The sequence below is a fragment of the Prinia subflava genome, chromosome 1 (genome assembly GCF_021018805.1).
Source record: "Prinia subflava isolate CZ2003 ecotype Zambia chromosome 1, Cam_Psub_1.2, whole genome shotgun sequence".
NCBI lineage: Eukaryota > Metazoa > Chordata > Aves > Passeriformes > Cisticolidae > Prinia > Prinia subflava.
Genome location: NC_086247.1, coordinates 91,225,706 through 91,238,375, shown reverse-complemented (window position 1 = coordinate 91,238,375; position 12,670 = coordinate 91,225,706). Strand labels below are relative to the sequence as shown.

The following is a 12,670-nucleotide window of genomic DNA, read 5'->3' as shown; positions in this document are numbered from 1 at the left end:
GATGATCAAATACACAAGAGGGGATTTAAAATGCCCCCCACTTATGTGAATGTCTGAAGACAAGGTGGCGTAACTGCTGCATTTTACTTGCAGTTCAGTGGCCAAACGACATCTTTGACTCAGCCACATCGGGGAGCATCCTGATTCGTGGTGATGTCTGATTCTATGTGTGCTGCAGTGACTCAGGCCTCCTGTTAGATTATTATTATTATGGATTTGTTTGTTTTTTCTTCAGAAGGGAATTCCAGATCTCTTCACTCTTACAGACTAAGTGTTTTCTCAGTATTAAGGCTTCTCTCAGGCCATTTGATATGTTTTGGTTTAAGCTGGAGGAAAGGGAAGGACTTAAGGTTACTGTGCTAACCTGGTGTTACCTTCTGTAATATTTGCAGCAATAGATGTTTTGGGAAGGGTTAGATGGCAACGTATCTGTAGATTATGTTGTATGTAACTCTGAATAGCTGGGACTTTAAGATGTTCTTCATCCCCAAAACCCAAATGAAAATGATCTATCTTCTTCCTCACCTCAGGATTTGTCTCTAGGGAATTTGCATATTTTGGCTAACAGAGCCTGTGGCTCTTGCTCTACCCTGACATGCATGGTTTGTCTAACAAAGGAGAGCACCTGTTGGATGACCAGGCAAAGAAAGTCTTAACCAGGCAAAGTTTTATAAAAAGGTGGTTTGAGATTTTCCTCACCTCTTGTGCCCCCCACCAAAAAAACCCAAACTGAATAACAAAACCAGAATCTGTAATGTTAATTCATCCACAGTCAGTTTATCATGGCAAAATATGGAAAATACACTTCAGCTTAGGGTGTGTTTGAAGCAATCTAAAGCTGTAAAAAAATGTTAAATGTGTGTCATGATGTTCTGGAATGTGCAGAAAAAGAAACTTGGATCAAATCCCAATGTGTTAAGTGGTTTTACAGGACACTGTTCCAGGTTTGCAAGCCCTCTGAGCACAATATTGAGTCTCATTCAATTTCTACCTCGCTGGATCTCTTGACTGAACTGATGTTAAGTCTTTTCATTAGAGCAGGCTCTGGTAGCTTGTTTCTCTAATAGAACTACATCTTCTGTTTGTAATTTCTGAGCTTCCTCTACTGAGATTCAGTGCTGTACTGCATCTTAGTTTAGGTGAATAATCTAATACTGTTTATTTACACCTTAAAGCTTGTAAGTAGTAATGCTCTTGATTGAGTACCAGAAGTCCATCCCATGGTAAAACTTTTGTGTGTATTGTGCTGATGTCTGCTAATTAGTCATCTCACCAAATTCTGTGTATTGAGTCCTTGTGCTGCTGTTTTGTTATTGTTGGTGCCTGGAGAAGAGTGGAGTTAATTATTAGGTTTTCTCTGTGTTTTGAAGTCTGTATTAGGGGATGGAGTAAGCAGTAATCTATATAGTGTATCATACAGATAGAAAAGAAGTATTGAGCTTTGTAACGCTCATGATTACACAAAAGTATTCCTGCTGATTGTGCCCTTTTACAGTTCTGATTTAGGATCTGCAGAAATAGTAGAGCCCAACTGCAAATACACTGTCATGGATGTGTACTGCTTTAAAACAAAAGTCTTGTAGCCAGGGTTCCTAATTTGTCTTTTTATGTGCTTCTACAGGTGTTTGCCTTTGATCACTGCTTCTGGTCCATGGATGAATCAAACACCACAAAATATGCAGGTAAACTTTTTTGTATATGTTGGGCAGTGTAAATAATTTGAGAACGTGTGGGAATTTGGGCCTTTGTTTTGTGGAGTTGGTTTGGGGTTGGTTTTTTTCTACATTTTGCACTGTGATGTTCAAGTGACTTCTTCACAGAGGCAGACTTACCATTTTTACAGGGATTGAGTCATCTGGGTGCTGGTCCCTCAGCTAAGAATGAATGCAAGTTTTAAGGTGCCTGGTACACTGTTCAAGAGGGATGCTTTTACATCTAAGCTATAACATTTGGGTTTTTATCACCTGGAAGTGCTTTTTGTCATTTCTGTCACTTACAATTTCATGTCTGCATCAGCAGTTACTTCTGACTGATGCTAGTGATGAATGTGTGTTTTCAATGCTTTGCATCTCTGTGCATGAGGGGGGAATAAGGCACGTTCTCCTCAGGCACTGTGGTTACCTCAGGTCTTTCAAGTGATCCATAGTCTGACTGTTCAGATCCCTAATATGTTTTGAGTGATCAGTTTTGTGACTCCTTCCTCCCAAAAGCTGGATAATCCATGCAAGATTGTAATCCTAGAAGTTTTCTCATAACTGGATTTGTCCATTAGTATATTCATATTTTATAAGAGGACTTGTTTGGTAAAGAAAGCTCTGAACACTGGGATTTCAAGGCTGTGGTCCATGGAAAGGAAAAAACCCAAGCATTCAGTTTATATATTCATATTATGAAATTTTGTGGCCCGTAAGAAATCTTGAAAGATGATAGGGTTCATTACCTCAAAGTTTAAGATCTGTAATCTCATAAATGAACTGCCATATATGTGTGTTAAAAATATATCTCTGACTACTGTAGGCTCTGGTAGGAAATCCCAAATCTTAAGGACTGCTCTTGGTAATAGATTCTGCTATATTTCGTACTTGCCTGGGCAAAGAGAGGCTTCTTCAGGAAAAAAGTTTTTCACTGGTTCAGCTTTTAAGAGCTGTGTTTGCACTGAACAGATGCACTGCACAGTATTTGTAGCTCAGGCTGGGAGAGCCACTGGAGCCCACAGCACCTTTTTATGTGCCTGCACTCCCCTGTTTCTTTTAAAAGGAAGGAGGTGATGGTGTACACGGTATCTTGGCCCCATGTGCACGTGGGAGCTGCACCTCTTGGGTACACCATGGCACTAAGCCACAGCAGACACGGGATAGACTCGAGAAACACTCCTAACCAGTTAAACTTGTTTCTGTCTCGGTTCAACCCATCTCCAGGTCAGTTCAGTGGGGTTCTAGATCTATTTATTTTTCATTTGAGTCAAATCTAGATCTCTGTAGCGTGTTTCAGAAGTTGTAAGTGGATTTGTCTTATCTAAGAAATGAAGTTATCTGTATGTAGATTAACCTCTTGTTGGACTGGTTTGTAGAAAACAGTGCCTCACATCTCTTCTATTTTCTTACTGGCTAGAAAGTGATGAGGTGGGGTTTTTTTGCCTATTCCAGTTAATATTTCTCCCTGGGGAAAAAAGAAAACCAAAACTGGTTTTCGGCTTTGGGTTTTTTCCTTGTTTTGTTGGGGCATAAGGGGCTGGGGTTGTGCTGTTGGAGTTTTTTTCTCGGTGGAAGGCTGTGTGGGAGGCTTTGATGGTGTTTTTTTTTCTTTTCAGAAATATGCTAAGAATGTGAACCTAAAGACTTGAATACAAAAAACAATGGTTTCACTGATTTTGTTGTTGTTGTGTTTGTTGTATGGTCTTGAAGGCATCTTCTGACTGCCAGCCCTTATGTTTTAGAACATAATGAATTTGATACAATATCAAAACAAAAGTAATTAAAAATCAAACAAAAAGCGTTTCAGGCCTAAGTTACTGGGTTGTTGACTTGCTCACCTGCTTGGGCATGAGCTGATACTATCCTACAACAATAGCATTTCTTGGATTAGGTCCAACAAACCAAATGCTGATATGGCAATAGTACAGTTTTTTTACATATTGTTAATATTAAGTCTCCTTAAGTCTGTTTTCATAACTTGGCCTCATTGTGCATGTTTGTTAACAAAAGAAAATTACAGTAACTGGATTTGGATGGGATTTCTGATAACTTCTTTGCCTCATGGAACAAACCTCCATTGTCCTAGGCACTTGCAAATAACCATCTTGTTTTACATCCAAGGACTGTTAATGCTTTAACAGTCTTTGGTACAATCTTAGAGTCCAAACAAACGATCTGACCACCTGACTTCTGGAGCTAAACTGGTAACTCTTGGATGCTGGGCTACAGAAGGAATGCTGATCTGGAAGCTAGGCGCATTAAACACTTCCTGCCCAAAGTAGCTCTCTGTGGATGTGTAAATTTATTGTCATTGCCAAGAGCAGGGATGAGATGCACAATTAAAAGGAAAAATGTAAAGCTTGAAAGCTAAGTCCAGACTGCTTGAAAATGTAAGTTGTGTATGAACTTGAGGCTGAAGTAAAATTCTTAGAAAAGGCATGTGCCACAAATTTAGTTCCTTAAAAAACCCTTTTACCTGTATCACAGAAATACAGTGGAAGATGATACATGAAAGGTTTAACAAATACTAGGCTACCCTGTCAGTCATTGCTCTCTCTGCAAACCAAATGTGCTCATCTTGCATTATATTGAATGGATATATAGTTGTGTATATCTGTATACACTGTATTAAAGATTTAGCTGATAGGCAGCTGGGTCACGAGAACACACAGAATGTTGTGCACCACTGACAATATATGTGGATAACTCTTCTTGCTGTTATTTTTTTAATACCCACAAACCCAGAGTTTGTCCACTCCTGGAAATGCACATTTCTTACAGGATCTTTAAAATTATCACACATGATCAGACTGGCTTTATTTATCTCTTTATTGATTAAGCTATGCTACTACAAGCACTTACTAATATTGTTCGCTCAAGAGCAAGATTCCTGTTTGGATAAAATTATTTCATGAATAGTTGAAAACAGTTCTCAGGATCTAGGGTTGTAGGGCTGACACTGAAATGGTATTAGCCATCTTTGTTTTATGAGAGATTTTCAATTTATTTGGCTGAATACAAGGCTTATTTTCTTTGTACTATTTTTCTTTCTGTACTCATGTTTGGGAAGTACCTACCTTATCTTTCCAGCACTTGAAAATATGGGTATTGTTGCTGTTGGCAGCAGAATTGTTTTTTAAACTTTTTTTTTTTTCCTGTTGAAATGGAAACTGCATTCTTAAATGATCCAGTGATATCACCAATAGAAATAATGAAGGTAACCTTCATGTGACAAAAAACTTGTACAGGGCATTTCTGCAGCTGTCCTTGCAGAACTGTTTCTCATAAAGACAGCAGAGAGTCTGGAGTACAGAAGAGAAGTAAACTCTTTACAAGCCTTTGTGGAACTGGTGCTCTGATCTCTGCTCCCTGAGATAAGGGGGCTCTTTAACAACTTGGTATGTTGTGTTAGAGAGAGCCCCATCCAACCTGTCCTGGAACACTTCCAAGGATGGGGCCTCCACAGCTTTTCTGGGGAATCTGTGCCAGTTCCTCAACACCCTCACAGTAAAGAATTTCTTCCATATATCCCATCTAAGTCTGTGCTCTTTCAGTGTGGGGGGGCTTTTTGTTTGGTTGGTTTTTACACTGAATATTGATGCTGTGCATTTCTGAACAGTTTGTGACTGTCATTCCAAGCAGGGAATGGTTTGTGCTGATCATCACATGCTAGCTGCTGCACCTTTTTTCTGATGATCTTTCTCTGAAAGACATAGTTAGGTGTTTGGTGAAAATATAGATCTCTCATTGGAAAGGGATGAAAAATAAGTCAGTGAAGTAGGTTTTGGTGGGGGACAGATTTACTGTAGGACAGAACGAGTTTGCCTGATCTGGAGGAGGGATGAGCTTTATCTATGGGCTGCAGTAGAGGTGCTTTGAGAGTAAGAAAAATAGCTTATTACCATTTGTTCTTGACTTGAATGGGTCAAGAATCAATTCATGGATGAAGGACACACCTGCTTGCCTTGAAAAGCTCACAGAGACAACTGCTCAGCATTTTGGTGAGGAGGAGGATACTGAGAAATTCTCAGAGATGAGAACAAAGGATTCTTTTTACAAGCCTGGACAACAGTGAGAGCCTGCTGAAGTCTGCAATGAAGTGGATTTTTAAAAGGAAGAAAAGAAACCCTTCAGTTTGGGAAAGATTCAAGAGATGGCATAAATAGCTACTGCAGCACTTAGGCAGGTCTATTCCTAGGACCCCACACTGTATTAACTTGTCAGTGGATTTTTCATGAACTCCCTAACCCGCATCATGTTTGGCCTGAAATCTCAGCTCTCTGTTCCTACAGGCTCCTGAAGGGCCATACACTTGACTTTGAGCTAAACTGTAATTTTATAGGAAATATGTGTGCTGACTGCAGCATTTTCCTTTTTAAAAGGAAGCAAACCAGGGCACTGGTTTGAGGAACTCACGAGAGAGAGTGAATTGTGGATTTTGAGCAGACACAAGTTCTTGTCTGTTTGTCATTTTGACTTAAAAGTGAAGGTGTTCCTGGTCTGCAAGAAAAAGTCACTAGACTTTGCTTCCCTTTCCTCAAAAGGAAGGGCAGAGGGGAGATCCTGGCCTGTGAGGACTGGCAGCTCATTTGCTTACCCTGGGCTCCCTGGCAGCCTTGGGCATGCTGTGCCCAGCTTGCCCCTGTTCTGAGCAGAGGGTGGGAGAGGGGATGGATGTCTCTGACCTTTAGTTGTCTCTGTAAGATGCTAAATTGTCTTAATTGGGACATTAATTTGGAATTCCCATCTTAAACACAGTCAGGGTTAATGTAGGGGAAATCCTCCTGTTAGGCAATTTTTTAAAAAAAAATTCTCCCATTTACTGAAGATTAAGTCGTAAGTTAAAACCCCTGTTACAGCCTTAAATGCTAGGCATCTGTGGAAGAAAAGTCCTGTAAATAAGAAAAAGTATGAATTGGAGGCAGTATAGATTTATTTAGCAAAACAGAAATGCAGCAGTGTTTACACTGGATCTGTATTATTTCTTTTGATGTAAAGAAAATTGTAAATTTTCTGTAAATTTCATACAGAAAATTTACAATTTACAATTATACTGTAAATTTCATACAGAATTACGTCCACATATGGACATAATTCTGTATGAAACAGAGTTTGTAATCAGTGTGCAGACCCACTAACAAAATTCATGGGGGAAGCAGTGAGGTTTCTTAATGAAAAATAGGAAAATATCATGGATGGTATACTGCTGCTCTCAGTTCCCTTCATTTGCAAATTAATAAAATATCCATAATTGAAATTCAGCATTTTGTGTTCTTTTCTGTGAGTGCACTTAAAACCAAACCTTATTTTATCCCATGATCATTTGACTGGTTACCATAAACAACACTCTTTAATGACCCATTTGTCTATGTTGGTATTACTGAGCTCTTCAAATAGCTAATAAAAATATCATTTTAGAGTTATATACCAGGATCTCATTGATTTTGTGTTTGTGATGACGGTTTGAAAATGAAGTATCTCCCAAAAAGTAAATCTAGTTTGCTGTGAGATTTAAAGTGGATTATTTCCCTGATATTTAGCAGTAAAGGAATCTGTAGATCATCCTATGGTCATTATGACCATGCACAGTTTTAAAAGACTTTGGTATTTGCTTTTTTTCCCTTTAGGAAACATGGAGGAGATTATTGGTTTATTGCTTGTCAGAAGTGGATGATAAAATTTTCTTTTCTGACAAATGGTTTTGTCTTTCACTCACAATCACTGTGTAATGTATATATACACTTTATTTTTCTTTTTGATATTTATACTCAGCTTCAGTCTTTGCTTGATTTTGTGTTCCAGCTCAGCAAGATAATAAGTGACTCCCTCAGGAGCTGGTTAAAAAGCAAATCTTTGTTTATTCTACATTCTCATTAAAATCTTCTGCTGATGTATTTCATTCATCAGTAGTTGAACTTTCTCTATTTCCAGGTTGTTGAACAGTGCTCTCTCAGCATAGATACTATGAAATGACCAAATGACCCCTGGTTGAAGGAGAAGTGACTGAATGCTCATGGTGAAGGAAATGGAGTTACTCCAGCATACAGTGGATTTTCCTCTGATTTTAGTTCCTATATTCAGCATTTCTGAACTGTGTTAATCCAAGTCCAGTGACGCTTTAGAATTTAAGAAATTCAGCTAGAAAGATACACAAAGACCATTTCATAGTCCATCACTGCACTAGTTATTCTTTACAGAAGGGAAAAAAAGGTTACAATTAAAGGAAAATGAAAGTAATGTACTTTCTTGTCCTATTTACATGCCTCTAAAACATCCTGCAGTCATTCCAGAGGTGGCTCTGCAGGAGTTTTCTGGGCTATGGAATGTAGATATTCTCATAAATAATTGTGTAGTGAGATTTATGCTTGTATATGCCATTTTGAGAGTACAGAAGTTACCACTGCATCCACTGTAAGAAATAATTTCTCCTTGCTGGCAATTGCTGAAGCTCCCAGACCAAGATGAGAGAGGCAGCTGATCACAGTTGCTCAGAAAGTCACCAGTCAGTGAATCTAAGTTTAAAACCATACACCTGAAGGTGAATAAATGCTGTCCTTAGCTCAGCTCTCCTTGTTTTGGGTGTACACACAGCTGGTGTAATTGTCTGGTCAGAACTCAAAGCAGACAACACATTAACCCTCTTTGTGGTGTGCAGATTCTGGGCTTTTCTATTAAAGAAAACAAACAAGCAAAATCAAACACTATGACTGTTTTCATCTTCTACATCTGAAAGAGTGAAGTGCATCTAAAATCTGTCTGGCTCAGGGAGACAATTTTCAGACTATCAAAATCTGCAGCTGATGTTTTAAATTATGGATTTGGCAGAATGTGTCCTCAAACCGCTCTGTTGAAGTCTTGTAGCCTCCTAATACACATTTTCTTCCTGAATGTCATTGGAATGCTTTTATCTTGGTTCCAGCATCACCTTGCCACAGGGAAAATGATAATGGCTTATGGTGAAACTTGAGGCCAGTTCCCAAGAGAACAGCTACTTTCCTGTATTTCCTGTATTCCTGTGTGCCCATAATGTCCCAGTTCACCAATAGGTTTCACTGAGATTTTGTTACGAAACTCTTGGGTATAGTCTGTGATTAAATAACTCATATTAATTGCAGAAACTACTCTGAAATAATAAAAAATTTAGACATTTGGGTTATTTTCTGAGCTTTTAACTTCCATGACACCTTTCGAAGAACTGCTAACTTTACAAGATAATCAGCAATTTACTTAAACATGGGTAGCAGCAGTTTTGATCTTATCACTTAGTTGTACATGAGTAATATGTTTCCACCAGTGCTCTTAAAAAAATAATGTGCAAACCTTTTTTAATTCTTGGGGGTTTTTTTTCTTTTTTTGTCAATTATAGTATGTTATACAATTTAAAATAAACAAGCCCAATTATTTTCTAGGTCAAGAAGTGGTGTTCAAGTGCCTTGGAGAAGGAATTCTGGAAAAGGCCTTTCAGGGATACAACGCTTGTATTTTTGCCTATGGACAGACAGGTGAGTGCCCTAAAGGGGGAGAACACTTTGCGAACATGGGAAGTGGGAACAGCAAAACAAATATTAAGGTAGATAACATTTCAAAATTGTATTTTGAAATATCATGATATTTCATATACATCTAGTACAAGCAGTGACAAGTGAATTCTTAAAAGCAGCTCTGTCAATACGGTCCTGGTTGCTCCTGTTGGGGCTTCTTTCAGAGCCTGAAAGGAGTAGTTCCTGCTTGAGACTCATTCAGTTTCTAGTGTTTAAGTGTGTTCAAGGGCTCCCAAGTAATGTCCTTACTGAAAGAAACCTTCAGGATTATTTCTCTTTTTGTTTACCTTTACCTTGTCCAAAGAATAAGCTATCTGTCTGGAATAGCATGCCATGTTGTTCTGATACATGCTCCTGGAGCAGTAAAAAGAGAACTAAAATGTGCTTCTTGAATGAGTAAATAATTAAGACGTTATATTCTAAAGCATTTTCTTCTCCTTTTTTTCTTTTAGGTTCAGGAAAGTCCTTTTCCATGATGGGCAATGCAGAGCAGCTGGGTCTGATCCCACGGCTCTGTTGTGCTTTATTTCAGAGAATCTCTGTAGAAGAAAATGAATCTCATACTTTTAAAGTTGAAGTGTCCTATATGGAAATCTACAATGAGAAAGTCAGAGATCTGCTTGACCCAAAAGGGTGAGCAGCTTCACTTTCCCCCATAGCCTTCTATATTTTTGTCTAAAACTCTAAAAATAGGAATTGGTTTTGGAGGTTTTTTCAGAATGTATGTTTATACGACTTCTTTAGAGATGATTAGATATCAAGCACCAGAAAGAAGAGAATATTCATGTGAAGCTAGTATATGAAACAGTAACTGGTGTGATTTAAATTAAACATTAGGATGTGATCCTACTGATGCAAACAAATACTGTATGAAGTACTTTACCACCAGAAAGCAAGACCACATACAAGTAAATTCTGGGGTATTTTTGCCGAATGATGCAGGCAGTATTTGTGCAGGAATTTTCATCAGCTAGAAGAAATTTGAAGCTTATTTACAGCTTGGTCCTTATGGTTTAGATGTTGAACTTTTTTGAGTGTGAAAAGGTGACACCTTAGAATATACTTTCTTCTGTTTTGTCTACACAGAAACAGTGGCTAGGCACTCCAGCTTGGAGATGTGTATGCAGGAAGTAGTTTGACAGGACTTTTTCAGCTGAGCATTGATATATGTGGTTTATATTTCAATTCTTGAACATTGTTGCTGAAGGTGTTGTATGTAAATTAGTTAACAAGACAGATTTCAGACTTACTCGGTATGTGTCAATAAAGTATAGAGAATGTGAGAAGAATGGAACCTTTAGCAAATTGCTGGGGGAGGATCAAAACTGGTTAGATTGGTTTGAGTCTGTATTGTTTGAGTTACAAATTCTGGAACACCTTTTTCTTCCTGTTACAATTAAAAAAGACATAAATTGACTTCTGCTATATAAAAGGTACCTATTAATACTGTATTAATACTCATGCTAATGAGTAGATTGTGCATGAAGTGTACTTTGTCCCACAGGAGTCGGCAGTCCCTCAAGGTCCGGGAGCACAAGGTGTTGGGTCCGTATGTCGATGGCCTGTCTCAGCTGGCTGTTACAAACTTTGAGGTAAATCTTTGTAAATAACACCTATGTACATGAGCTATAGGACTCTCAGGAAAACTAATGTCTAGCCAGATATTTTGGTTCTTGAGTGATTATGGTCTCTGGCAGTTGCAAAGATGTCCTCTAATTCTTCGGGAATATTTATTTCATGTGGAAGCACTGAGTTTGCCCTTATGTTAGTTACAAATATAGTAGTGGTAGCTCATTCATTTGCAGTTTCACTGCATATAACATATGCCATGAACACAGGAAATATGAAGATTCTAAAATACATATATTAGTCTTCCAGCATGAATTTGACTTTGTTCTTGAATACTACAACTGTATTATATAGGTATGTAAATAGATAATTTATAACTGAAATCACAACAGTATCTAAGCCCACTTAATTTACCAGAACACATTCAAATCAAATAAATGAGTATTGTGGAAGCCAATGAACCACAGTAGGCACAATGGAAATAATTAAACCAGTGGAGTTTTATGAATTGTGTATGACTTTCTTTTTATAAAGAAACTGATTTGGAAATCTGATTTGGAAGTATTTTTTTAAAAAATTTATTTTTTTGTGTAGTGTAATGTTTTGCTTTTTATGGTTTTTTTTTAAATTTTATTTTTCTGCAGCATCTTTGCATATTTTACAGGTATAAAAACTGCTTTTGAAGCTTTTATGGTGAATTACTTACTTTGAAAGCACACCTTTTTGCAAATTCTAGTACATGTTGTTCATGCTTAGGTTTTGGCTGATGACTTCTGAAATGGTTTTGGAAGGCTCAGCAAGCGCATATGTCAGGCTCTGCATAGTCATCTTTGTCTTGCACATGTGGGAAGGTACAGGTTGAAGTGAGGTAATGTTTTAAGCCAATTAAGTGAAGATAGCATTAGTGCAGGTCAGTGAAGAGGTGCCCTGTGTTCACTTGTGTAAGTGAATCTGTGCTGGCCTGATTCCTGGCCTTAAACAGTATGATTGTAATGTGAATGTCACCAATGTATTTCAGCAGCAGATAAGGAAAAGGTTCATTGGCTGTAGTTGCTGGGCTTTTAAGTGAAGCACTTAAAGCAGAGGAATGATTTAACATTGTTCTGTGGAGTTATATGCCTCTGTAGCAATACATCTCAAAATGTGCAAAGAATTTTCTCATTGCTTCTACCTTCCGTTCTTCCTCTCTCCCACACACCCTTCCATCTAGGTGGGGTTTTGTTTAGCAAGCACACTACTTTGCTTTTATTCTAGCATCCCTTTTTACTCTTTCTGCTCTAGGATATTGAGTCACTGATGTCAGAGGGAAACAAATCACGAACAGTTGCTGCAACCAACATGAACGAAGAAAGCAGCCGCTCTCACGCTGTGTTCAATATTATAGTGACTCAGACACTCTATGACCTGCAGTCTGGTGTATGTATTTCTGTTGATTAATTTATGAACTTGTGGTGGGTTCTTCTTCTTCCATTCTCTTCCACATGCATCATCTGTTGAGCTGTGCTTTGGCTTTTGATGCCATGGAATGCAGTAATCAAGATTGAGAGAACCCTGGAGGAGCGAGGGAGCACGCTAGATAAAACAAACAGTTGGATCACTTTTTAAGATTATGTTGACACCATGAAACCTTCTTGGGTCTTGACTTTTGTGGAGTTAACAAGTTTTAATGGCCTATTCTGCCATAAGAGTATTGATGTTACCACATGGCTGATTCTGGCTCCTTGGTGCTTCGGGGCTTTACTAGAAAACATATGGGTGGTTTTTAAAGATCTGTAAGACCTCTGACAATTCCTTCTTCTCTCATGTCTGGACTGTGATACTTGAACACACATTATTGTGAAGAGCAGTGTTTCATGATGCCAGTGT

The 12,670-nt window shown here is 38.2% G+C and overlaps 1 protein-coding gene across 4 annotated transcripts in view; it reads left to right on the top strand.

The window, feature by feature from the left end:
• Nucleotides 1–12,670, top strand: part of KIF13A (kinesin family member 13A) — a 104,486-nt gene that overhangs the window by 44,748 nt on the left and 47,068 nt on the right. For all 4 annotated transcript variants that reach the window (XM_063403138.1, XM_063403122.1, XM_063403112.1 and 1 more), the window contains exons 4-8: nucleotides 1,622–1,682; nucleotides 9,104–9,196; nucleotides 9,688–9,868; nucleotides 10,740–10,827; nucleotides 12,086–12,220. In XM_063403138.1, coding sequence (XP_063259208.1) covers nucleotides 1,622–1,682; nucleotides 9,104–9,196; nucleotides 9,688–9,868; nucleotides 10,740–10,827; nucleotides 12,086–12,220 — 558 coding nt within the window. The remainder of the gene's footprint in view (nucleotides 1–1,621; nucleotides 1,683–9,103; nucleotides 9,197–9,687; nucleotides 9,869–10,739; nucleotides 10,828–12,085; nucleotides 12,221–12,670) is intronic.